This window comes from Colossoma macropomum, unplaced genomic scaffold, assembly GCF_904425465.1.
Source record: "Colossoma macropomum unplaced genomic scaffold, Colossoma_macropomum, whole genome shotgun sequence".
In the NCBI taxonomy this organism is placed as follows: domain Eukaryota; kingdom Metazoa; phylum Chordata; class Actinopteri; order Characiformes; family Serrasalmidae; genus Colossoma; species Colossoma macropomum.
The window spans coordinates 29325179-29352891 of NW_023494803.1; the positions used below are offsets into that span (position 1 = coordinate 29325179).

Genomic DNA, 27713 nt, shown 5'->3' on the forward strand with positions numbered 1-27713 from the left:
TAATGTATTGATGGTTGATTATAGACAGTGATCTAAAATCATGACTCAGAATGCAGATACTTTAGCATAGCTATTTATTTTGTGGATGGAATAGCGCAGTGTATATAGTTTAATCACCAGCCATCCGTACGGTGCGTTGTCTTCTCCGACTACTCATTACGTCTCAGCATTTCTCATTATGACTTAGATTCTATCCAAGACTCACATTAAGCAAAATTTGACCCATGTAAACAGAAGTAGGCTCTTCTTCTGTTATTTATATGACAGCTCATAGCTTGTAGATGCCTTTATAGGCCTTTTCCTTACAGCAGAACTCGACTGTCGATTGTCAAACACTTTGACTCAACTCAACAATGATGGTTGTCCAAGTTCTTCAGTTCAGAGCTGTCTTCCCTGAATGTAAGTAATCCCCAAAAGCAGTTTCAAGGGATTTGTATCTGAATTCCTGCTGAACGTACTAAACTGTGTAGGAGATTCACATGCTTGATTTTAATGTCAGATACGTGTTGAATCAGTTTGAGTTGATGTGTCCTTTTTTTGTTTACAATTTTATACATCATCTGAAGTTTTATTAATGAAAATATGTACTGTACAGGTTCCATTGATGAACAAGATACAAATGTACACATCAATGAATAATTTTGTATCTTTGTCATTTTAATACATTAAAAATGTTGTGACCGAAATGAAGAAAACTATATAAACATTTCATTTTCCTACAATTGTGAGTGACGAGTTTTCTTGAACATCACACAAAAATAGACAGTGATACATTGGATACTGTGAATCAGCAGTTGTTCCTCCTGGCCTTTAGGTGGTGCCATGTAACTTGTGCTTCTGCATTGAATATCTGGGTTATAGGATGGCTACGACTCAGACACCTTATACATTCACTTTAAAGAACTACAATGGAAAGTCATAGTCACCATTACAGAGCAGACATCATTGCCTCACTGGCATAATATCTAATGCAATTCTGAAATAAATGCAAGTTACAACATGTTCTGCAACAGAAACCATTCTGTGTTTGACAAACTACCACAAGGCATATGGCGTAATAATGGAAAGACATTCATTTTATGTATTTATGTTCCCCTTTTTCTAATCAGAGTTTGTCATCCTGTGGATTTGAGTTTAGGTACACAGATGTTCTAGTGGCCCATGCATGTCTAAGCATTGTGAATGATGGAGCTCTGGGCATGCTGCTACACAAGGTCATGATAAGTTCAACAGAATACTGCCTATTTAGGCTATAACTTCAACTCTTTTTCTTTGTAGCCTGTAATCAGGTTAAATATCCACAGTCAGAGATGTCAAGTTGATCCACGTCTCTGTATGCTTCAGTCAAATGGAATTAACATCAGTAACTGCCTCAGGCAAATGAAACATTTACATAATTCAACATCACAGTCACAATTCAGTCCTAGCCTGAGCTCTGTTCTGTTGAGCAGTGTAACATCAGCTGACTGACTAGCTTTTGGAGACTGCAAGTCTGTTTTCTAATCTCCATGAAACAAAGAAGACAGCACCGATGTTGAACAGGCTCTTGGCTAAAATTAGAGACGCTCATATTGTCTCACAGGCCAAACGAATGACGCATTCTCTCAATGGCAGCAAGTAATAGCATTAGCAAACAAGTATAGTAGCACAGTCTAGCACTAAAAACATGATCATAAAAAAGAAGAACTGAAAGTTTGACCTACATCTGTCTGTGTGCACAGGTACATCCTTCTTCCTTTTTTCATGCATCTGACTGACCCTGACAAAAAACTCAAACACAGCGAGCTGGGCATAAGCCAAACTACAGGGCCTCAGCAGCAGAATAGTTTAATGCTCTTATAATAGCACACAGCTATAAGAGCATTATCACTTGAAATTTAAATAGAATGGATCTCAAACAACACAATCTAATGTTGCATACACAAATGATGTTGAATGATGTGCATGCTATGGAAGTTTTTATAAACAATGTTGCTTTGCATTGAATAAAGCAAAGAGAATAAGTTGAGTGCACACAAGTAAGAGCTGTAGAAATAAGGCATTTCTATAAGATGTTGTGATTAACTGATATTATAAAATTCAATCTAGAAATGTTGTGAATACCCAAACACTCTTCAGTCAGATAAGGCAGACTACAAAGTTTCAGATTTCCTAACAATCTAGAACTGAATGATTCACAGAGTTATTGAATGTTCAAACTGGAAGGCTCACAATGTCATAAAGTACATTTCAGTGTGTAATCTACATTTACTAACAGGCAACAATGGTTTAAAAATGACAGTTCTGTAAATAATCACAATCTTTTAGTCATTGTGCATTTCTCTCTTGATATTTAGGCTTGATATGAAGGAACACCTTGATTGCACAGAGAATGGATTTGTCAGACATTTAAAGGGTGATGCCTTCTATTTGTATTAAACTCTGCCTATTCAGTCATGTACCACTGCTAAAATAAAAAAGAACTACTAGTTCACTTTATATAAAGAGTTACAAAATTCCTAACAAAATATGCTTTGGATCTACTATCTGACCACTATCTGACTAGTAGTGAATTGATTGGATAACAAACAGCTATTGGAGTCTTTTCTCCATATGAAAACATGGCTAATAAGCAGGCTATCACTAAAACATCAAGTAGATAACATATGTGGGATTCGTGTGAGGCAGTCCACCAACAGTGGACCCTTTTGTCCCACCATAAATGTTCAAAAAATACATGCACAGAATCTTAAAAATATTTTTTTACAAAAATGGTTCATGTGTTCTTTAATGGACATTTGCATTATTAGCCTTTTTTAAGTAATTTGAGTTCCAGTATCCGCACAATCCTGTTACCAGAACCTATTTACTCTGCTAAAGGAATCGAAAAAAATAGGCTAAATTTCATGATTAACAAGAAATCATTAAGAGCCTCTCTAAGAGCATGGCCAGGAGAAAAGTCATTCTCCACAGGATAAACAGGTTTCAGTAACAGGGATGCAGTTATATTGGGGGACATAACTTAGATGTATAACTATTATTAAGACTTTTTAATAGCTCTGTCTATTATTGCAAACGTATGGTGGGTAAAACAGATACTCTGTTGGTGGAATGTCTCATATAAAACCGCAGACTACACTCTCAGAAATAAAGGTACGAAACTGTGACTGGGGTCACTGGGCTGGTATCCTCAAGGGTACATCTCAGTACCTTTAGTAAGGGAACATAGTTCATTTTACCATAATCCACTGAAGTTGTACAGACTCCACACACCCCGTCTCGTCTCCAGACTTTTTATTTTATTGTTCTGTTTTAAAATGTTAGGTTATGAAAAGGTACAAATATGTACTTCTCACCTGGGAAAAACTTATTTAAGGTCCACAACTGGACCTTAAAACCACTGTTGTACCTTTAATGGTACTTTTACATTGTTTGTACCTTGATGAATGAAAAATATACCTGCGCAGTGCCTTTATTTCTAACAGTGTAGTCTCGGACTCCTCCCATGGCTACTAGCAGAGGGAGAAGCGGCGGGAGTTGATGTTCATCTTTGTGATGCCGAGGAGTTTGAGTGGTGCTGAAAGGCTGAATCCAGAAGCAACAGGACCGTCACAGAGCAGCTCCAGCATTTCATCCCGCTCTTCCAGTTCAAACGTGGCGTCGTTCAGCATCTTTCGATGCTGGTTACATGTCTGCTCAATTTTCAGCTTGTTAAGATCACTGTGCAGACGCATTAACTGGCGCGCTAGCTGCTGGTCCTGCACACGCATCTCTCTCTACAGTGAACAGTACAAAAAGAACAGCAACAGAAGACATGAAATGTAGTATATTTGAAAACCTGTAAATATTCTGAATTTGCAGAACACCATGGTTTACATGGTTTACAGGCCATGTGCTACCCTAGGAAGCATTTACAGGGTGCCAATAATGTCAAACACTGCTCCTACATAGTAACCCAGTACTTTTTTCACTCCCTGGTGGGCATCTTTACAACTTACTCAAAGAAGTGTTAATCTGATAGAGTGAACATCTCCCATTTAGTAAACAGTTATTGTTGTATTGTAACAGCCGCAGTATTGAATGTACCCTCTTCACATGCTTACATAGGGTGTGTTTTGGACCTTTTTATTTCACATACATGCAATTTGGCCTGCAAACATACTCACATTTTGTAACATCTAGCTTGTGTGGGTTCATGTCAGTTTCCTCCCTTTCAGTGATGCACACAAAAGCTACTTGAGTGCTAACTGATGCCCCTTGTGTGTATGTAAGTTCTAAAAACAAGACGGTATAACCAGCTCACCAGCTCTTTCTTGAGCCATTCCAGTGCCTCGCCAATACTTCCAAACCCCTTCAGGCTCTCAGAAGGATGTCTTTGCCCCTGGTGCATTGTAAAACTCAATGAGGACTTTGGCCACTTCAGAGAACTCCAAGCTCGTAGCTGCCCTTCTTTAGCAGCCACTGAGGCTTCCAGGCCTTTAACTCTGTGGGTTTCTAGCTGAGCCCTCCATTCTAAGTGCGAAGGCCTTCTTGGCTCCAGATGCAGCTTCTCAGCCAAAGCCTTCAAACTGGCAAGATGGTCATCCTGAGCCACTGCGACACAACTGTTCTTATCTGGATCATTTGTCATCGTCACTGTAGTGGGGGGGATTGGTATTGTCGTCATCGATAATCTGGCCAAAAAAGGCTTATGGAAATGTTTGGGGAAAAAAATGAAAAACGTTCAAAACACATTGATGTCCGCAATCAAAAATCAAAGATAATTACAGTTATCAGTATTGTTTGAATCACAAATGAAACTTACACATATTTTTCCAATTAGTATTTTTACTATGCATTCATACTCTAAGTTGCCAGTTTATTAGGTATTAGTGAATGATACATGACAGTTGGCACTTGGTGTGCTGGTTTCTGCATCTCTCAAAGCGCTATTGTTCTGGGCATTTCACACATAATTATTTCAGGAGCTTGCCAAGAACAGTGAGATAAGCAAGAAAGTACCACTGATTGGTGATCTAAGGGATGAAAAACAGCTTGTAGATCAGAGGGGTCAAAGAAAATGGCGAGAATGGTGCAAGCTGACAGGCCAGAACCATGCAAATCCTAATTCAATTTTGATGTTCTGAAAGCAGCACTTATTGGACTTTGGCTTTGTTAGAATAGAATGGAGTGAACAGCTGAAGACCATGTTGGGTGCTGTCTTCAGGGGAGCATTTACAGTAGGTACAGAAGTTGGCTGAATCCAGGTTCCTTTTGCATAATGCTGAAGGAAAGATCAACATTTAGTGCAAACGTTATGAGCACATAAAGTCATCCTGTTTGGCGTCAACAATACAAGTTGTGGCAGTGGGATGGTGTGTGGAATGCTCACCTGGCACACATGAGGTCACCTGATACCCACTAAAGCATATCTAAAGATTGCTGACCAAGTTGATCCCACTATCCACTACTCAGACGGATGTCACAAAGCATTTATTGTCAGTGAACGGTTCTAGAAACATGACAGCAACTTTCCATTTTCAGCCGCCAACTGAGCATTAAACCTATTGAGTGTCTTCGGAATCAGGTGGTAAGGTCTTTTTTGCAGCAAGACTGTGCAACTGTCCAATCCATAACAACTACACAATACCATCATTTCATAGTAGAATACTCCTGGACATCTAGCATCCTTAAGAGTCCATGCATAGGCACACTGGCACTTTTCTGAAGGCCAAAGAAAGTACAACATTTTCTAGATAGCTGTACTGAACAAACTGGCAACTCAGTGTATGCTCTAATGGTAAACTGTTAATGGCAACATATGCTGTATTTCTGCAGATATTTTAAAGAAAATGAAAACCTGAATGGATAACCTCAGATATTAATATTGGCTAGACACCTTTTGCTGCAATAATGGCTGTAGGTATTCGTGGTTAAGTATGTGACAGCTTTGCACATTGTTGTGGAGAGACTTCTCTCCATTTCTCTTGGGAGGTTAGAAGGAAGTTGTTTAGGTTGGTTGCATAATGCTTGTTGACAGCAATTTAAAAAAAAAGAAACACATTTTGAATGAGGCTGTGGTCAAGCATTTGATTAGGCCACTGTGGGATTTTTTTTTGTTTCTGAAACACACAAATGTTGCATTGTACTGTTGAAAGGTGGTTTCTCTCAAGCATCATTTACTGAGCAGAATGAAGCAGACTCTCTTGCAGTATTTCCTTGTATTATGCCATGTCCACTCTTCCTTCAGTTTTCCTTCCTGTCCCTGCTGATGAAAGGCATACTGCCACCACCATACTTCTCTGTTGGGATGGTATTTCTTGAGGCTTGGGCAGGGTTAAAACTGAGCCATGTATAACAGTTTGAAAAGCTCTATTTTGGCTTGTCAGACCACAAAACATTTTGCCACATTTGAACTGGGTCACTCTCATGCTTTCTGGCAAATCCCAGACATGCTCTCATATGTTTTTTATACAGTTTTTGCCCTGTCACTCTCCCACACAGGTCAGTTTTATGCAGAGCTCTTGATATGATAGACTGGTACATCATTAGACCACTTTCAACTGCTGCTCCTTTAAAGTTATTGTTTGCTTGTTTGTGGCTTCCCTCACATGTCTATGTTTTGTTCAGGTGCTGATTTTTGAGGGACGGCCTTCTTTAGATAATATCTGGGCTGGGTGATGCAGCTTCCACTTCATAATTATTGAAAAGTGCTCACTGGAAGATCCAAACATTTGGATATTATTTTGTGCCCTTTTTTGCCAATTTCAGCATTTGTATGACTTTATCTCTAACTTTGGTAGTATTCATTCTTGCATCTTTCCAAACAGGTTCACAGCTTGACCAATGAAGCTTAAACAAAGTGATCTTTTTATCTGTAAATTGTGGAAATTACTTGAAGGTAAAGTTTGTCCAACTAAGGAAAATTTGCTTTGGAATTGTATTTCATCTATGTAAGCTTAGAGTTTGCAGAGCACAAAGATTAGAATCCTTATACAAGCAGAGTTTTTTCAACGTTTTATTTCTTTTAAAAATCTGAGGCAAACCTAATTTGACTTTGATGTGGTACTATGCATATGAGCATATGAGTTCACAACAAAAATACTGATTTACAAAATATGTGTAAGTTTCATTTGTTGACAACTTTCACGGGGTTTGACTACTTTTGCAAGAGACTGTGTTTGGGGTAACTACCTGAACTAAAACAATTGTGTATCATTAATTTTAGAAACACAGATGAGTGGTTGTTTGTTTCCTTCACATTGGCAATGTAATGTCACTTTTTGTATATTTTCTTGCTGATTTATGGATGATGAAATGCACATGTATCCATTCAGGGACCCGTGGGAAACATGCTTGCCATCTAGTAGAAAACAGAAAGAATATGCATTAATAGCTACCGTTAAAAGTATGATGCATTGCAAGCTGTACATTCACATTTTATGACAAGCTTAAAAATAAGACAGCAATGTTCTATATGCATACAATGTATGACCCACTTCTAATCTTGGCTCTTGTTTAAATGGCCTTTTTCTTCTAAAAAGAAAGCATTAAATCACACATAAAAGACTAAGCGAGCAAAACAGAAGACATAACGGAATGAGATCTGCTTTAAAATGAAGAAACTGATGACGGGAAAGTATGGAGACATAATGGACAGAGATATTGTAAACTGTGGTCACATGAGTCTCTGTATAGAAAAAGAAACCAGTCCATTGTAAGGAAGGTCTTATGACTTTTATTAATCACTGTGACAAACCCTGAATGAATGTTGATGCATGCAAGAGCTAAAAAGTGTAGGTTGCAGGAAAGCTGCCAATAATGTGTGGTTGTTTTTCCAACTGTCTGTGTGTTTCCAAAACAACTTCACTCTTCACAGCACTATGACGAAATTTCACATGAACTGGGTCAGGGGGGCCTTTGAAGGCCACATATGGAGCCTATCACTGCCATTTAATGATGATTTACTGCAAAAGATTTTATGATAGTATTACTAAAAGTAAATAAATAATAAATAAATAACATTAGCAGGAAATTTAATGGAAATGGTTGAGTTTCCTCGAGTGTTTGGCTAAGGTTTACTGGTTCCTGAGGCGCTCTGGAAGAGGGTGAACAGTGAAGTAGGACACAGCAGCTGCCTGCTAAACTGGGAACCCCCTGAGTCTGGCTAGTCTCGTCATCCCTCTAACCCTCATCTCATCAGAAACCAGAGCAAACAGAGCGCTCCTGATCTAAGGGGACAGACAATCTTCATCTTACTAACATGGAGATACTAAAATTACTGATTCCAGGAAGATTCCCAGAGTAATGCCCAACACTCAGTCAAAATGCTAAGCCCTGTTTCTGTGTGTAAACAAGGAGAACACTGATCGTCACATGGACATTAGTCAGGAAGTTGTATGGTGATTGTTATTACACCAACAAACACTTGTCTAAAGATAACTCGCACCACAAATAATCAAACAGAAAAACAGCAGCACTGTAAGCCATTTCTCTAAAATAAAATCCACTATGACGCAGAAAAGGAGCAACTTGCTTGTTTTTGCTATCAAAACAAAAACTTGTTTGTCTGAAGTGGTCACTTTACAGGAGAAGGAAATATTGTTCCTCACATGGAAAACAAATTTTCCTTGATTTTTTTTAAATAAAAGTACGATGTGGTATGTTAACATTGTCTCTAAATGTACCATTCCCTCCCAAGTTCACATGTTCCATATACAGAACTGAAGCAACAAAACAGCCAATTTTCAAGCCCTTACTTTTATAGTGTCACAAAATCCAACACACATATATCTGCAGTTTAGCTCCACCCATTAATGCTGAAGTTATAAAGAGTGTTTCAACCTAGACTGGTAAAATACACAGCAGCCTATCAGAACAGAGGTAATTTACATATATCAGTCTTGAGGCACAGTAACCAAAACTGCCTGTTTAATTCTAAGGGATAAACAGATGTTGAAATATGGTCATGTAAAAATGAATTATAATATACGATATGGGCCACTGTCTGTTAATCTGAATAAGAGCCCAAGAAAATCGGTCCATCTGCCATAAATTGTTCACACAATGTAAGCTGGCATTTTCAATTGGTTAAAAAAATAAACCCTATGACAGCAAAGTTATATTTATTTTCTAAATAAACAACTGTATTTTAGGAACTGCTCTGGAATGACTTTGTCTGTCCCATGTGGAGTTATTCATGGGAGAGATTCCAAGTCCTACTGAGCTGAAAGAGAAGTGACTTTTGGAAAGGAAGGCCTGTCGCTGCTTGCTGAGGACCACACAGCTCCTGGACTTCTGCCATGCAGCAGAAGGAAAACCTTAAATGCAAAAATGAAGGGATTTTAAGAGGAAAAGGTAACTTAAATAATGTATCCAAGTGACTTGACATTGACTGTGACACTATTTAAAGCTTCTGTGACAAGCAACAAGCATGTCATCAGTTGTAATATTAGAATAATGTAATTACACACTTCATCATAGAAATATAATTATTCAACCAGCCATATCTGATAATGTACATGTGAGAGTCTTAATATTCCTTTAGCTTAGTGTATTCACTGAACACTAATGTGTATTTCCGTGTTTAGACTAAGTGTTAACAGAGTTGGCAAAAGCACAGCCCAAGATGCTGCATGCAACATGTCACAGCTGACACTTCTTGGAGAGAGTGTGTTTCTCAGTTGCCATAGACCACAAAGAATGGCAATATTGTGAGCAGTGAATTCCCATGACATGAATTCTATGAGGTGATGGCAAAACACAAGCAGCAGGACAGAGGCATTTCTGACATGTATTTCACAACAATTTTTGACATCCATTTACATTTATTAATTTTTATCATGCACAGTCTGGCACCCTGCAGTCTGCAGAGACGAATGGAAAATATACATGAATATGATGTACAACATTTAAAAAAATATATATATAATTAAACTGCCTCACACTTCTACAGAAATACTGCAGACTACTGCTCTCTGAATTCAGTCAGTAAAAAGATGACTTCATATTTGATGGAATAACAGCACCCAATACATACCTGCAGAATATTCCAAAAAGCAATGCAACACACTGTGTGTGGCAGTGCTAAAAAAAGACCACGCACAAACACAAAACCCACACCTGCCATCTGTCACCTCTGACCGTGTGTGCCACCTGAAATGTTCCAACAGCTAGCTCACTCCCAGCAGCATTAGAGAGTAATACGAACATGGAGGAGCTGTGAAACTATCTGTAGTCAGGGCGCGATTTGAGAGGGAAAGCAAGTTCTTCGTCCAAGAAAAAAAAAGAAAGAAAGGAAAAAATCACCCCCTTGTAAAAACACCATCCCCTTTTTCCATCCCCTTTGGATTAATGCCAATATTATCTAAGATGCCTAAATGTCTAAGACATCTACTGTGGCTATTTTAATTCCATCCATGTCTGAGAATTACAGACCATGTTTCCTTTCATGTGGGAAATGTTCCGAAGTTCACCAAGTTCACGAAAAGAAAACACAAAGCTGTGCTGTTTATATTCATCTTTGGCTGCAGATGATAACCCAAAATGGGCTCGAATCCCATGGTATAAAAAAAGCATGATTGTTGCTACCTATACTCTGACTAATCAGTATGAGTATGAGAGATATCTGAAATGAAAAGGTAAGAAATAAAATAAACAAACACAAAAATACACCTGCATAGCTTACCACAGTAATCAACAGTTTACAATCTGACCACTGTCGGTAGTACTGACTTATATTTCAGGAAATCCAATACAAAAGCACCACCAAACCACTAACAGTATTTTCTCATAGGCTGTATTGTTGCCTGTGTCCCTGCCACAGCACTATAGCACTGGTAGAGCCCAACTAAATGCATAGTCTTTATAGCCCAGTCTGATCAGGTCGGTTTCTGCTGTACTACAGACAGTGCAGCATGATGCTGTGGGCTGGGTCCTGCCGCATAGTCTCTCTCTCTCTCTCTCTCTCTCACACACACACACATACGGACAGAAAAAACCCGCAGCTCCTACCTTCTCTCTCCCTGACTTAGCTGAGCATCAGCACTGTGTGCTAACAGGCTCTCTCTGCTGGACAGATAGACAGTGCGTGAGAGAAAGAGAGAGTGAGTGAGAGTGAGAGAGAGAGACCCTCTCTGGTGGGGGTGTGGTGGCTGGTGGTGGTGGTGGGGAGGTGGGTATGTGCTGGGGGTCTGCCAAGACACAGTCACACATTTGGGAAAAACCTTATACACTTCCGGTTGCGTGGCTGACATTAGCTAACAGCTGACAGGCTCTCTTCATTGGTAAACGGCACATTTTAACTCAGCCATGGCTGCACATCTGTTTGCACAACAGCATCTGTTTCTATTTATTATATACATAAAAACCAAATATCTTAAACACTAGTCCTTCTGAAAAGCATTTATCGAACTACGCATTTTAATTCTGACTGTATCTTGGGTAAAAAAAAATATATATATTTTTAACCTAAAATGTTACAACTAGGTACCCACTGTTCAAGAACGACATATGAATATCAGACGTTACTTCGAATTAAACTTTTAACTGCATCAAAAATGTGCGACAAACTACCTTAACGATGAATTATGACCTTAAAACCACCTAAATGGCCAAATTCCTCCTCTTCTGCTGTTCTAGCTAACAGCCCAGTTCAGACTTCATCACGGGGTTTTAAGCACCTGCCTGTCTGGTGGGCGTTTCCTCTGGAGGAGCGGAAGATTCTGATTGGCTGTTCGACCTGTCCATCTAATTTCTACATTGCGAGAAGGGTATTTTTGAGGAAGCGAGAAAACGGGTCAGAAAATGTGTGAAAATGTGTGGTAGTTGTTCGTTAATTTCGGGATAAAACAGTCGTTTTAGTTTGCAGGTGTAGTTTGGGTGAACATAAGCGCAGTTTCAGCTGTGGTCGGGCGTGCTGTGAAAGGTATGTTACACTCTTTCTCCGTGTGTTTGTAGCTTAGCTTAGCCGGCGTTTCATATTGATGAGCTAATCGTGTTGAGCCGCAGAGTTTTCCTCTGATGGTCAGGATGGTCAGGATGGTCCTGCAGAGCATTGTCTGGTTCAGTGCTGTCTTTGTCCTTGGTTAAGTTGCAGTTCTCTAACTCACTCACCATAGACTGACAGAAAGAAAATGATAGTGGAATGCCTTTAACGTTTTACTACCACAAAACCAAAATTTAAGTTAGAGACGTCATCCAGCAGCTCTTCCTTATCTGTCTTTACAGCACTGAACATAGCTGGGCAATAGATAGTTAACATACCCAAGTTTTGGTTTTGACTAGTCATCTACACAGGGCTTCAGCTTCAGCTAGCTAGAGAACTGCTGGGCACCTGCTCAACAGATTAAAATTTTAACCACAATAGTGTCCCTCTTTCCCTGGAAAACTCTTGGAACTTATACTAATCTAAAGATAAGTGTTCATGTAGTTAACAGCAACTGTGCTGACATTTATGTAATGCAGTTCCCATCAGTAGTTTTCCAATTTTTACAGCAGATTTTCAGTGTGTGGAATATGTTTAATAACAATTAGATTAACCTTTAGCCAGTGTAAAAGCTAAAATAGTAAAAAATGATGCTGAACAAATTTCTTGATACAACTTTAACCTTTTTTTTCCCTTTCCAGGAAAGGAGGCTGTTTAAATCTTGACAGGATGCATCCCAAGGCTCTTCTGTTTGTTCTAGCAGCCTGTTATCAATCAGTCATCTCTGTAAATACAGGAAATGGAACACAGAAGGACTTGCCACCACTACTACTTGTATCATTTGATGGCTTCCGTGCAGACTATCTGAACAACTATGCTTTTCCCAATCTGCAGAAATTCTTCTCAGATGGGGTTCTTGTTGAGCATGTCACCAATGTCTTTATTACTAAAACTTTTCCTAATCATTACAGTCTTGCTACTGGACTATATGCAGAAAGCCATGGTATTCTGGCCAGTCACATGTACGACCCATTAACAAAGAAAGATTTCACTCTTCACAATGATAGTGATCCTTTCTGGTGGAACGAAGCAACGCCAATTTGGGTGTCTGTGCAGGAATCGGGTTATAAGTCTGTTGCTGCTATGTGGCCAGGAACAGACGTGATGATTCAAAACCGTACCCCAACACACTTCATGAAGTATAATGGAAAGGTGAGCTTCAGGGAGAGACTGGGAAACGTCACAAAATGGCTAAGTGAAGACGACTCTGTCAAGTTTGCAGCTCTTTACTGGGAGGAGCCTGACTATACTGGACACACCTATGGGCCAGACAACACCACAGAAATGGCCAAGGCACTGAAAAAGGTGGATAATAATGTAGGTTTGTTGATGGAGCAGCTCAACAAGACAGGGCTCTGGGGAAAGATTAATGTGATTATTACGAGTGACCATGGCATGGTTCAGTGCTCCCAAGGTAGACTTATTCAGTTGGACCAGTGTGTCAACCGCAGCAGCTACATTGTGGTGGACCTCACTCCAGTGGCTGCCATCATCCCTCTCATTGGTTGGTATTTGCCTCTAAAACATATTAAACACATTACAACATCTTGATTACTGTTCCATGCATTTTAGTAATTACTAAGACTAAACTTTACTAATCTTTATTTTATTTTAGCTCTAATTTTGGATATGCTGATATTTATTTCTTCGTTTTTGGTTTACAGAACCATCAGATCTATACAAAAAGCTTAGCAACTGCAATATTCACATGAAGGCTTACATGAAGGATGCAATACCTGACAGACTGCATTACAAAAACAATGAGAGGATTCAGCCAATCATCTTGGTGGCTGATGAAGGTTGGACGATTGTCCAACAAGGTGGCCTCCCACGATGTAAGTGTGCAATTTGGTATGGTTCCATAAGGTGTATTATCCTTTGTATCCTTACAGTGCAAAGTTTTATGCTCTGGTGTTTGCTTATACTAGTACAAATACCTTCATGTTCAACACAATTTTTGATGCTGAATTCAAGATTCAGTTAGATTTTTTTATTTTATCTGTTAGATTTAATTGTATTGTCATTATGCAAAGTACAGGTAGAGTGCCAATGAAATGCAGTTAACATCTAACCAGAAGTGCAAAATACAGTATTTATTACATATCACTTGCAGGAAAATAACCGTGCTGAGTGGTGCTGTGGTTACAGTATGTACAATTAAAGACAGTGGAGTAATAAAGAAAATTAATGTTGCAAGTATAAATATAATATACGTGTATGCCAAGTGTGTGGAGAGAATGCTAATATAGGTTGTGTGTACTGTGAGAGCAGCATATGTAATATGATATGTATGCAGAGTAAAAACATGCCAAGTAACTGTCTGTGCAGATATGAATAGTGCAGTAATAGACCGTACAAATATGAATAGTGATTCTACTGAGCTCAAACTATGTACTACACAGACTGGTTTGACGAGCGATCCCTCTAACTGAGTAAAACTCACAAAATTGCAACTCCTAGAATTTATATAATTCAGGAAAGGAAGTAATTTCAGTGTGTACACAGCATATCCTCCCCCTCCCACTTTACTCAGATTGGATGCACCCACATGTCTAGTTTTAATCACTGACAGTGGTTTCCTCAAAAGACAACAAGTAAGAGACACTCGCAAGAGACTGATGAGTGTATTATTAACACAGTTTTCAATATCGATGCACTGTTTTAAACCTGGATTTTTCAATACTGTATTAAAATTGTTACACCTTTATTAATCATGCCCTATTTTTCCTCTCACAGTGGGCGATCATGGCTATGATAACTCCCTCCACAGTATGCACCCCTTTTTGGCAGCCCATGGCCCTGCCTTTCGTAAAGGTTATCGGAAGGAGAGCATCAACTCCGTGGACCTCTACCCCCTCATGTGTCACATTTTGGGCATCCCTGAGAAGCCAAACAACGGCAGCTTCGCACACACACGCTGCATGCTGGTCAATGAGAAATGCACAGACCTGGCTGTAGTTGTGGGCATCGTGATCGGAGTTTTCATAGTGCTCACTACCATCACCTTCCTCTTCAGGCTGATGAAGAACAGAGAGCCATCATCATCACGACCATTCGCTCGCTTGGAGCTGCAGGAGGATGATGATGATGACCCATTGCTTGATTGAGCTGCTAAGTGTTTTTGGATAGAGGCATGCATTCTCTTGGATGGAGGACATTTAGCTTTGTTCAGGCACACATGAGATGCTTGCCAAAGAAATGAAAACTCAGACAATCACGTATATTTTAGGAAGAGATGAAACAAATGATCACTCATAGTGGAGGGCTCTACTTTTTTAGCTTTATTTGTGAAAAACTGCTTCCAATTCCTTACATCTATGCATAGTATAAGATGGCCAGTTACTTCGGAAATAATTATAATAATATAATAGTTATATAATATCCAGGCAAAACCAGTAATAATTTACAGCTTTTTTGTTTTTCTGGTGAAGATACATAAAGAGGGTAGTAAAGATATGTTAAGATGCTTGTAATGATGCTGGTTTTTGTTTCTTTGTTTTGTTTTGTTTTTCTATTATATTGTGTTGGCTGGCCAGTATTTTCAGTGTATATACAGTAACATGACATGGAATTAGGGTTGCAAAGTTTGGCGAATTACTTGACGATTATCCGAGCATCATTAGTCAGTGAGTAATTGCTAACTGGCAAGCCTAAAATCAAAGACACAACTAATCAGAATATCAATTCCAGAAGTGATCGTTCAGGTTCTGCAATGTGATTGAATGAGCTGTGTTCGAAGCCATTGTAAAATACTTAATATGGCCACACTTAAGAGCACACACATCAACTGAATTCTGTATTAAGTGTTCCTTGTATGAACTGTGGAACATGCTGATGGGTGGGGTCAGGCGTAAGTGTGTATATGCAGTAATGTTTAAACCCTTTTAAACAAACTGCACATGAGAACTCAGTTATGTTTAGACTGAGAGGCTGATAATTATATGTTCATAATTCTGTGACCCAAAACTAAAATGTTGAAAAGATGACAGGAATATAAAATGATGGGTTTCTGATAGTTCTGTATTCTAAAGTTATATTTGCTACTCAAAATAACTCACTAGCTCAAGTTAATGCAAACATAAATGCCATAAGCAGGGCTAGCTTTGACTCAGTGCACCTCAGTAGCTCTCAAAAGCCATCGCTGTTCACCATGACCTTCTTTATAATTTTACACTTTCTCTCAGAGAACATGAACAAAATAGTTGTCTTTTTTTTTCGTTTGTGGATGTTTGCTTTCAATATGGTACATTGTGTGGTCTCGAATACCACTTCATTTTTCAGTAGATGTATCTAACGGAACTAATAGCCTGTACCGCCCTCACGCATACAATTAACATCTTGAATGAGAAACCTGAAAAATTCAAATAGGAATTGTTGTTTATTGGAAACATGAAATAACTTTTTTTTTTTAAGCAACAACACTGGTTGAACAGTATTTTTGTCGATTAACAGTTAATCGTTTTCATCCCTACACAGAATTTGAAATTAAACCAATGTTTTATTAAGTCAGGTAATCAACGAATAAGTGTTTTATGCCATTAATTTCATAGGCCTCAGGCCAATGTCAGATGCACTATAATGAATATTTTGTTTTCACTGGAGACCTTTATGATTGGCAACCTATCTGTTCTCCAAAATCGCTTATTTTAAGTGCACTGAGAGCACAGTGATGTATTCTGTGTTCTGTTAAAGGTTTTCTGTCTTTAGGTCAGTCAGTTGAATGTACTGCATAGACGTGATGATCTGCTCATTATGCTACATGGTTGTATACACTGTATATTTTATTTACCTGTGTGTTATGCTGTGTACTGTAGGTCAGACATCCTTTCTGAAGAATGCAGGGAATGCATTTTTCCTTCCACTTCCTTTGTGAATCCTGCTATTTAATCGTGAGTCTTGATATTTATGCTTACTTAGACACTGTTAAAGAAATTCTATTTTTCTATTTCGGTGGTACATAGTCATTTTAATCATGGCATACGAATTGTTTTACAGGCCTCTTGTGGTTTTTTATCTTCTAATGTACAGATTTAGCTTTTGCAAAATGCTAACTTAGGGGTAATAAGGAATTTTAATTTACGTTGTTTTGCTGTGTTGGTTTGTTGCGCCTTGTTGTTCATGGTAGTGGTGGAGTGTTTAAGTATCTGTTCATGGTTTCTCCAGAATGCATTTCAAATCAAGTCTTCCTGTAGTGGAGTATTTTTTTTGCTATTTGAGGTAATAGGCAGAGTTTGCACTGTAAGTATAAGAGAATCTATGCAAAAGAATGATTATGTCAGACGTCTTCTGAAGTTGGGTACTGATATGTATGTGTGGAAAAATAAAATCTTTGTTTATTTGTATAAATAGTTGTTTTTTGTGTGAAATTGGTTTTCTTGTTTTTAAGGCTACTTATGGTTGGAATGTCCTTAAAAGGACATTACTTCATGGTATTTTTTTAACTCAACCACTAGAGGGCGCTTTCCAGTATGTGTTTTTTAAAATGACCTGTTTGATTCTGTTCAAGTTTCATGGATTCATCTTTTGATAGAAAGACGACTGTTGCAGTTTTACTGTATAACATGTTGAAGGTGGGGTAAAGGGGTAATGAGGTCAGCCAGAATGTGGCCTAGCTTGTGTTGTTTTATGGCTCCTTTTAATAAATTAACTTGAAGACTCCTTCAAGAATGTCCCTGCTTATTAAATAAAAGGACCCACTGTGTAACACCACATTGTCACTGAATTATTATTAATGTTTCCAGTGGAGAATTTTCCAATTCACAGTAAAAGATTTCTGTGATCAAGGCTGCAGTGTTATGTTGGTGGGAGTGCAGTGTGTAGGGGGTAAGATGAGTTTGAGTTGGAGTTGAGTAGTGCTCTATATTTAGAGAAGGTGGAATGTCCCTGTTCCCTGTTCCAGCCCCAGCCCATAACCCACCACTGACTCACTCAGCATGGCCTGAGCTGCTGCTCTCTGCATGTCTCCATGTCCAGGAAGACTGTCAGTGATTGCTATCTAAATTTGTATCATCCGAGAGAAATCAAAGGACTATTAAGCGTATTTGCTGTGCATTAATCCTGTTATCCTCCTATGTAATTTATTTATTTTTCATTTACTCTGCATATTAGGTTTTGGGACTCTGACCTTTCCAAAATACCTGTAATAAATAAGCATGTGTTCTTTACTGTTTTTATTGTAATATATTAGATCTTGCCATTTTTCTCAGCAAAAACTGAAAGAAAAGTTAGCAAAAGCATTACACTGGATGTAATGTTGAATCCCATGCATTTTATTCCCTTGTTCTGATGTCAGCACTCAACAAAACTTTCCATAAAAGTTTCAGTGTGTGCTTCTCAAAAACAGATTACAAATGAAGAGTATCAAATCATTGTTTAGGCAAAATCTGCTCTTCCTACCAAAAAAGACAATTTAATAAACATAAGCTGTTTACAATATTGTTGCTGTCAAAAAAAATGTCCAGATTTACTTGGAATAAAATCTCTTTACCTTATAGTAAAAGCTTGAGAATATACTTAAAATATAAGAAAATAATGTTTAAAAACCATGTTAAAAAACAAAATAATGTTTGCAGGTATGTTTATTACTTATTTGAAAACAAAGTATGAAAAACATTATATTGAACATTTCAAAAGAAAGTAAGCTGCCCCCAAACTTTCAACAGGAGGAGTATATTTATAGGACCGTTTGCAGATTGTTGCAGGTAGTGTTCACTTTACATCTCATTCAAGTTTTTCCAAAACTGGAATTCAAAAAATGTTTAAAAGATGCAAAGAAAATGGGACCGCTAATAACCATGCAGGACCTGGTAGACCACCACAACTGTCCCCATCAGATAAACAGCACTTCAAGCTTTCATCTTTGAGAGAGAGGAGAAAGTCAAGTTCCACTCTTGCTTCAGATCTGAAAAACTCCACAGGTGTTTCTGTTCATCCTTTAACTGTGAGATGACAAGCATGGGCATTGATAGACCAATTTTAGGGGGGCTTTAGCACCCCCACCCCCACAAAAGTTATTTAGCACCTGTCTTTCTAAGTAAAAGTACACTACTAGTTCAAATCATGTATAGTTTATTCTTGTTCACAATATACTGTAATAGCAGTGCGCTGTGCTACCAGAGATTGACTATCGTAACGTTCAGGCAATCATATTAGACCTCCTACGTTGTAAGCCAATCATGTCAGACCTGGGGGAGGGGCTGTTAATGCCCTGCAGAGCTGAAGACATGATTTTGGCTAAAAGCTCACTAAAATAACCAGTGGACCTTATTTAACATCTATAATACAGTATACAGAGTGAAACAGTGTTAAACAGTGTAAATATATCCAACTATAATTTGGATTTGTGGCAAAGTGTGGTCAGTGTAGCTGGATATCTGTTACTTGGTTGTTTAACTCTAGCTAGCTAACCTTAGGTAACTTTGGGTTTAACGTTAAGTGAGGTAAAGAAAAGAGGCTAGACTAACACTGACATTAGCTAACAAGCCAACTAGTTTAACCTCACTTCATAGTAAGTGCATGACTGTGAACAAACAAGAGAGACAGAAATAATGTTATTGACAGTTCTTTATATTCTTTGTTTTAGATTTCTCTAAAATCTCTCATTGAAAACAATGACACCAGTATTCGCCATATATTGTTGTTTACGGTAAGTTAATGTCAGTGAAAAGGACGAGGCTGAAGTTACGTCCTATTCACCAGAATCTTGTTATAATTTTCCCGGTGTGAGGCGCCAGAATGAAACCGCTGAAACATTTAAGGTGGAACGGAAAACTCAGACGAGAAGCGACTTCAGTTTCATCTGAACGTGTCATCATAACTCAGGTTTATATCCCTCAATTCCTCAATCTGTAAATGGAAATTAAGAGGCATCATCTCTGTCGAAGGTCAGTCAGATGAGATGATTTTTACCAGTTATTGTTATTTCCTTGAGTTCTTGAAAATCTGAGTTTATTTAAATGAATGTATTACTGAACACAGGAAGAGAGGGAGAAGAAAAAGCTGAAGGAGACTGACAAGACTGAAGGAGCAGATCTGATGGAGGTTAGTGATCAAGAAGAAAGCGAGTGAGAGAGCTGTATAAGCTTTCGTTTAAAATTAATTCTGAATTTAATTCAACTTAACTGAGAAAATATTCATCACCTTGACCATGAAATTCTATCACCTAGATTATTAAACATGCCTACAGAGCAAAATCATGCTCTTTCTGTGTGCAGCAACTGAGACTAAACTGATCTATAATCTGTGTGTTTGAATAATATATTTTGGACCTTGCAGCTTATCTAAGAGAGAGGAGAGAGCATTGCTTGACTTTAGTCTCTCTGGGGACATGCCCCCAGACCCCCAGCACAAGCTTAGCCCCATCTCTGAACCTCTAGTGACGCCGCTGAAGACAACTCAGTTCTATGGATCTAAAAGGATGTGTAGCTGTCAAGTAGCTGTTACTGAGGAAAGGAAACAGACAAAAGAAGAAAATTTGCTTATCAAACAAAGAAGCTGCTGAGAGTCCAGACCTCAACATCACTAAATGTGTTTGGGATTACTTGGGTTGTGAGAAATAGAAAATGAAACCAACTTCTAAGACTGAACTTTGGAGCTGTGGACAAATATCCCTGCAAATTTCTATGAAAAACTGAAAGTAAGTCTTCTGAAAAGCAAGGAAGCTGTGGATGCAGTTTGGACACAATAAATACTGAAAAATGTGCTATTATGTTTAGTCGTTAAGGCTTCTGTCTAAATGCCTGTCAAATATGTGTTTTCTGTTTTTTCCATGATTCTGAAAAATGAATAACTTGTACTTAATGGCTGTTTTTATGGGAAATTAAATAAACTTAGGGTGATCTCTAACGTTTGTCAGTTGTACTATAGTTTAGCATTACAGGGGTCATATTTAGTACTGTACTTGCAGCAGGTGATCTAATCACATTTAGCTGACCATTTATCAGTCGCTGATGCATCTTTTCCTCTTCAGTATTACTCACCTTTCATACAGTTCAAGCTCTCTGGAACACCCCATGTGGATTTTCACACCAGGATAACGCGACATCACCAGCCTACGCCCTCAGGGTGACTCAGTTGAACTATTTTTTACAGGAGGGGTTGAAAAGTGATTGACCACGGGTAGTCCATAAAGGCTAGAGGTAGAGAGAGAGGAGGGAGTGGAGGTGACACTCAGAGCTCCTCCTTCTCCTCTCCGCTGGCTATTTTTGGCCTGACTGTGACAGTGTGAGCGTGTTCCCCCTGACAGCTGCCTACAGGGGCCAAATCAAAACAAGCCTGCGCCTCAGCTACACACTTGTTGCAGGGCTGAGACCATCACTATGAGCCAGTTGGGGTTATGGTAAGGTGCACAGGAGCTTCTCTGGCAGGCAGGCTTTTTCAATCTGAATACTCATCCCACCCGGCCAGGAGCTTACTACAGACTAGCATCTTATCTGGGGTGAGAGAACAGCCTTAAGTACAGCCTGAAACAAATGGCCTCCACAAATGAAGATAAGGACCCCGACATTGAGCTGTTTGTAAAGGTAAGGACACTAATGGCATGCTATTGACCGCACTTTAGCTTAGAAGATTTCCCAGAGCTCAATTTAAGTCACCTTTATTTACACAGCTCATTCTCAGACAAGCATTGTACAAAGTGCTGTACAATATACTCAAGCAATGTTAAAGGAAAATAGAAATAAAACAGAAATAGTGAAGAAATGGCTCTTTAGATTGCTGGGACACTGCAGTCTTTGGATCTCTGTTAAAAATCCATGTCAATACGGTTCTCTTTCATGCATGTCCTGTAACTCAGTGGTTCTATGTGGTGTAACAGGGTTGACAGATGTTGGTTGGTGGGGTGGAAGTTCACTCTCAAAACAGATGCACTAAAACCAACACATAGTGAGCGATTTTTAACCTTCTGAACCCTAGACTGACTATTCAGTTAATAATCTGAAGACTTATTCAGTAACCACTATGAATTCTTTGACAACTAGCATGTAAAGTGTGGGCCCATGTGCAGGTCCTTGGAGTTGAAGGGGTTAATAAACACATGATTTTCCAAGGTTCAGAGTGAAGTTCTGAGCTGGACAGGGCAGGAGTCTCAGTAGCGCTCTTTCTGCTCAGGAGCCACACAGCCTCCTGAATTATTTCTCCCTACCTATCAACACTCCACGCTCTAATTCCTCTGTGTACCTGCTGCACAAGGCTAAATCAGATCAGTGGTACATTCTGTGGCTTGCTTTGCCAAGTTTGACTGAAGTGTTTACGTTTCTAGATCAGATCATCCTTGCAAGAATGATGATGATAAACAGTGAAAATATTTGACAACACCGCTGATGAAAAATACAATCTTATCAGCTTTTAATGTGCTGTAATTATAAGATAATAATAATATTCCCTGATACACTGTACACTATCAATGGCCACATTTACAGCACCACTTGCATGACACCCCTTGCAAGTTACAGTTATTGCCATGATAATAGAAGCATGCTTTAATAAGCTATTATTTATTTCTCACATTGTTCATTGAAACAAGAGGAATTCTGTCAACAGCTCAAATAAATTTTCAGTTGACATAAAATTTTTGACCATAAGTAAAATATGAGGTTTATTATTATGATGTTCTTTATTAGAGTGTGTGCCAATTTTTGAAAAACCATTTTTTTGCCATTTTTTTTCATTTCATTGAAGCAAACGCTCAATAAAGAATGTAAATCAAATGTAAATGTAATTTGTTGTGTGATCATGTTATTACAGCAGTAATAACACAGTAATAAAGCTAGATTTCAGAGGGTTAATGAGAGAGGGTAGTGATTATTCCTCAGGCTAGAATTTCAGCGCTTACTTACTAACTGTTATTTTTACTAGAGGATCTATACATCTGCTCATGAACATCACATGCTGAAATATATATGAATACATAACCTTTGAGTGAAATTCTATCTTTACTTTGATCTTGGTTTAGTTGCTATCTCTAAGTGGGTAGACTGACTAGACCTAATGGCAGAACGACAGCTCGTTTATGAGTGTATTGCTAAAAGGAAGGCTCCTTTCAAAAGGAAGTTAATGAATGCATTTTCCAGTGTTATTTTATCTGAGCTAATCAAAGAAACTTTGACCTCTGAATCCCCTGAGATAACCCTTTGAAATCTTAACGCGCTGCATTTAAACCTGCGGTGGAGAAGTGGTAAAACAGCATTAATTGAAAGGGTTAGGATGAAGTCAAGCTCAAGGTTCTGTTGACAAGTCAGCCCCGAACCCTTTGGGCCGAGGGCTAATGAGGCAGGTAATGGAATTTCCATCAATAATTCAACTCAAGCCTGGATCCAGTGACCGGCTCAGCTTACTGGCCCAGTTTAATGCTGCTATTGGATAGCATGATCTCCTCATTTCAGTTATGGAAATTCAGTTGTGATTCTGACTGCTGCTTTGTTTGGTTTGTATAGCGGGAGCTTGCTAATTGCAACTGTACCAGCATAGGCAAAAGGTTCCATCTGATTCATGGAGCAGTGAATGGTTTTGAAAGATGGAATAATCCTGTGTCTGGCCCTGTGACACTGACTCACATGTTCAGTTGTTTTGTTTTTGACATGTACTATCTCAAGCTTTTTTCATGAGACTTTCTGGTGATTTTAAAGAGGAGTAGGCCATAACTGGAAATTGTAAAGATAACAAATACATTAATTAACACATATGACATATAATTGTATGATAAAAGGATGATTGCATACAAAGTACGGTCATTTTACCATTATAAAAAATATGATTATAGGTCATTTTAAAGGACTACTTTGTTGTCAAACACATTCAAAACTGAATAGCATGTAACAAATGAGCACTGTAATCTCTGTACTAGACTAATTAGACTTTAGTTGTGGTACAGCATGAGATGAACTGTTGCTCTCTAACAGATCGCTTTGCTTTCAGGCAGGCAGTGATGGAGAGAGCATTGGGAACTGCCCGTTCTCTCAAAGGCTCTTCATGATCCTGTGGCTGAAAGGAGTGGTGTTTAATGTCACTACTGTAGATCTGAAAAGGTAATGGCAAGCTGAAAAGTGAAAGTGTGTATGGAGTGAGTTGGGGGGACAACAATAGGCCTGGTGAAAGTGTGTATGGGGTGGATTTGGGGGGACAACAATAGGCCTGGTTGCATCATGTTTTTAACCATAAGCATCAGTATGCAAGCATGCTCATGGATAATAATATATTGTTGTGTGGTTGTGGTATGATCATTATCACAAGGTATGATACTTGTTTAATCAATTTTAAGAGGTGCAACTGAAAAAAATTCACCACTGTACTCATTTAATACAGACACATAGGCTACGTTCACATTACCAGGTTGAAGTGGCACAAATCCGATTTTTTGCCCTAATGTGACTCAGATCTGATGTTTTCAGGGCTGTGTGGACAAGCAAATCTGATCTTTTCAAATCTGACCTGAGCTACTGCCATATGTGGTCCTAGATCGGATACGTATCCGATTCATGACCATGCGACCTTAATGTGATCGCTCAGATCGGAATTCATGTGCTTTTTTTCCACTGCGTGTACGCCATCATTCAGCATTACCATGGCAGCAGCGCCAAACAGATGTTAAAGCCTGTAAACGGTGGAAAAGCGTGATTCATTCACGTGACATTAATGAGTAGGATGTGCACATGAAGGTCATTTCACGACGCCGGTTTGCTCACATTAATGATAGATTTAAGTCACTTACCTAAACGAGTATGAATCATCCTGTCAGAGAGATCGGATTTGAGCAAAAAATCAGATTTGAGCAATGAGGCTTGTAATGTGAATGTAGCTATAGTGCCAAAAGCTACTTGGGCACTCCCTCTTGTGGAGAATATGCAGCCTGCTAAACATGAGTGAATGAGTTACAGGCCACAAGTTGCACAGTTCCAGGAAAACCCTTTAAGTGGTATAGAACCTTTACATAATGTGGAGGTTCTCTTTACCTTACAAGATTCTTGCATATTTCATTTACAAAGCATCGTCCATTGAAAGGCTCTTTAGGGAACTAAATGTGGTTCTTCTATGTCACCACTCCAAGGAACCTCTTGTGTATGTCAAGTGATCACGTTCCCATCAGAAATGACATCAAGTGAAACCAAACCAGACCATATTTCAATAATTTCCATAGATAAGGGATGTCTCCTTTGCATTTAACACCTGCTGTTTGTTCTATAGAAAACCGGCTGATCTCCACAATCTGGCCCCAGGAACGCACCCACCCTTCCTCACCTTCAATGGAGAAGTACGGACTGATGTGAACAAGATTGAGGAGTTCCTAGAGGAGATGCTAGCACCTCCAAAGTAGGTTTTTGGGGTGGACATGACTGTTAGAAGAAGTGTGCGTTTGTGAAAGTTCAGTAATGCATTATGCTGTATGACTTCCTTTTCCTCAAGGTATCCCAAACTAGCTGCAAAGAACAGGGAGTCAAACACGGCAGGAAATGACATCTTTGCTAAGTTCTCTGCGTATGTTAAGAACACAAAGCCTGAGGCTAATGCCAGTGAGTGTCTTTGACTGATTAAGGCTAATTACCACCTTTTAGTGACATGCTGTTGTGTTCCATGTAAAATGGCCTTCATGCTTCATCCATTTAGAAGTCTGCAGAAGGTGCATGGGTATTTCTGTGGCAATGGGATATGTCTGTTTTCTGTTTTGCCCTGCAGGCCTTGAGAAGGGCCTGTTGAAAGCCTTGAGGAAACTAGACAACTTCCTCAACTCCCCTCTACCTGAAGAGATTGATGCAGACAGCATGGAAGAGGAAAAATGCTCCACTCGCAAATACCTGGATGGCAATGAATTAACACTAGCAGACTGCAACCTCCTCCCTAAACTGCATGTTGTCAAGGTAAGCAAGCTGTGATGCCTGCTAGCATTGCTATTATTCTTTTTTTTTCTTTGTATAAAACACTAGAGATTTTGAGAGACCAAACGATCTTGATGATTTGATATGCAATACTCTGGAAACTTTCATTTCCAGGTTGTTTCCAAGAAATACCGTAACTTTGACATCCCAGCGGAGTTCACCGGAGTGTGGCGCTATCTACAGAATGCCTATGCACGGGATGAGTTCATCAACACATGTGCAGCAGACAAGGAGATAGAGCTTGCCTACCAGGATGTAGCCAGGAGACTGGCCAAGTGACACCTTAACCGGATCATACTTCAATTATGCAATAACTGTCATAGACAAAACTACAGTAAGACTCCTCTGGCTTTGAAAGAAGGTGTTGTGTTTAAGATTCACTCTTCTGTCAGGAGGGATTTTGGAGTTATCAGCTTTATTTTGTGTGTTGCCTTCAGGACACCATATTGGATTGGTCCTTTAAATGCCCTAGATAGACTGTTGCCTGGTCTAACGCTGCCTGTGTACACTTTGCATGCTGTTGCCATTTTATTCCCCTTATGCAAGTGGCATGAATTTGTCTTATCAGCAACTCTGTAATGGGCTTGAGAATGCACTGTGCCACTGAAATTTATTTAAATATCTACTCTTATCATGTACTGCAGACTGTTTCAGGCAGGGCCATTTCTGAAGCATATGGGGCTCTAAGCGACATCTTACTTGTCGGACCCCCACTCAAATCATGTTATTCTGAGTTGGAAAACCTGGTTTAAAAAAGACATACTCATTTGGCCTCATGGTGGCTGTTTCGGGGCCTTAAAGTACCCGCTTATACCACTTGAGAAATGGCCCTGGTTTCAGACTATACATTTATTTGAGAATGTTTCTTTTGCTGCTACTCTATTCTGCTTTCCTATACTCAGTCAAATCAGCAGTGTTGAATGAAACAGTGTTCTCCAGTGTCTGGTTTAGGTGTGCGCATGTAAGCTGGACTCAACTGAACAGTTTTTTAGTTCAGTGCTGGGGAATGTACTCACATCATGAAGGATAAATGTATTGTATCATGTCCTTAGACCACTAGTGTTTTGCACACATGCAGTTTGGTCTTGACTTGTTTCTGTTGTGTTTCCTTGCAGTGTTCTGGGAACCTTTAATATGAGATCAGAATGTATTTTGTGTAAAGTGAATGTAGCCTAAAGGTGATATTTGCAATTTAATGTGCTTAATCACATGTGCTGAACAGTATTGGATTTTTGGGACTGAACTCACTCTGAGCTTAACTGTGTAAACCACAAGCAAAGATTTGTGCAGGTCTTCTTGGGAATAGTCAAAGAGTACAGACAACCAAGCAGCACCATCTAGTGGTGGAAAAAGTGCAATGTTAGGTCCTCTAAATGCAGAATGCCCTCATGTTTCTCAAGGGTTATGTGGTTAGCCATATTGTAAGCAATCAGACTGTGTATTGCATAATCAAGAATGAGACAGCTAAAATGCATGATTTTATAATAATGACAACTGTTCATGTCCAGTCATGTACTAAATTACTTGTGAATTAATTGACTTTTGGGTGTACATGGTAGTGCAAGATCTAATATTTATAATATAACCCAAATGACTGATTGAACTCTTGGATAGTTCTCAGGTATTTCTGTACCTTAATGATTCTGCTTGTTTAGTACGACTCAATCCTCTTCTAATGGAAAATAAATCTATTTTTTTATGCTGTTTTGACAAGCACTGAATTTTAATACAGCTCAGTCAAAATATCTAGTTTCTTTCTTCTTTTGTAGGATTCTCATATCATAATGATAGATTTATCTGTTTTTATGGTCTGTTTGCAAACATCTAAGTTGTATATTCTCCTAAAGTTTCATAGCTACATTCTGACTACATTAACAGGATAAAATAATAGGTTGACAAAA

The 27713-nt window shown here is 38.8% G+C and overlaps 3 protein-coding genes across 5 annotated transcripts; 2 read left to right on the forward strand and 1 right to left on the reverse strand.

Moving 5' to 3' along the window:
- Positions 1-3382: 3382 nt before the first annotated feature.
- fam167aa (family with sequence similarity 167 member Aa) lies at positions 3383-11098 on the reverse strand. Of its 3 annotated transcripts, none has more exons than XM_036593998.1 (4): positions 10972-11098; positions 7153-7321; positions 4283-4666; positions 3383-3755 (listed from the first exon to the last, which is right to left on the reverse strand). In XM_036593998.1, exons 3-4 carry the CDS (start codon positions 4643-4645, stop codon positions 3492-3494), a joined length of 627 nt encoding a protein of 208 aa, XP_036449891.1. In that variant the 5' UTR covers positions 4646-4666; positions 7153-7321; positions 10972-11098; the 3' UTR covers positions 3383-3491. The 3 variants fall into 3 exon arrangements, with proteins under 3 accessions (XP_036449891.1, XP_036449892.1, XP_036449893.1); XM_036593999.1 differs by lacking the exon at positions 10972-11098 and adding an exon at positions 9998-10308; XM_036594000.1 differs by lacking the exon at positions 7153-7321 and having other exon boundaries at positions 10972-11084.
- Positions 11099-11712: 614 nt separating this feature from the next.
- enpp4 (ectonucleotide pyrophosphatase/phosphodiesterase 4) lies at positions 11713-17650 on the forward strand. The gene is made up of 4 exons (XM_036593746.1): positions 11713-11884; positions 12586-13448; positions 13609-13779; positions 14681-17650. The coding sequence occupies exons 2-4, from the start codon at positions 12614-12616 to the stop codon at positions 15049-15051; spliced, it is 1377 nt and encodes a 458-aa protein (XP_036449639.1). The 5' UTR covers positions 11713-11884; positions 12586-12613; the 3' UTR covers positions 15052-17650.
- A 3430-nt stretch (positions 17651-21080) lies between these two features.
- Positions 21081-26901, forward strand: clic5a (chloride intracellular channel 5a). The gene is made up of 6 exons (XM_036593843.1): positions 21081-21465; positions 23858-23967; positions 25124-25249; positions 25343-25449; positions 25613-25794; positions 25927-26901. Exons 1-6 carry the CDS (start codon positions 21415-21417, stop codon positions 26089-26091), a joined length of 741 nt encoding a protein of 246 aa, XP_036449736.1. The 5' UTR covers positions 21081-21414; the 3' UTR covers positions 26092-26901.
- Positions 26902-27713: the final 812 nt, after the last annotated feature.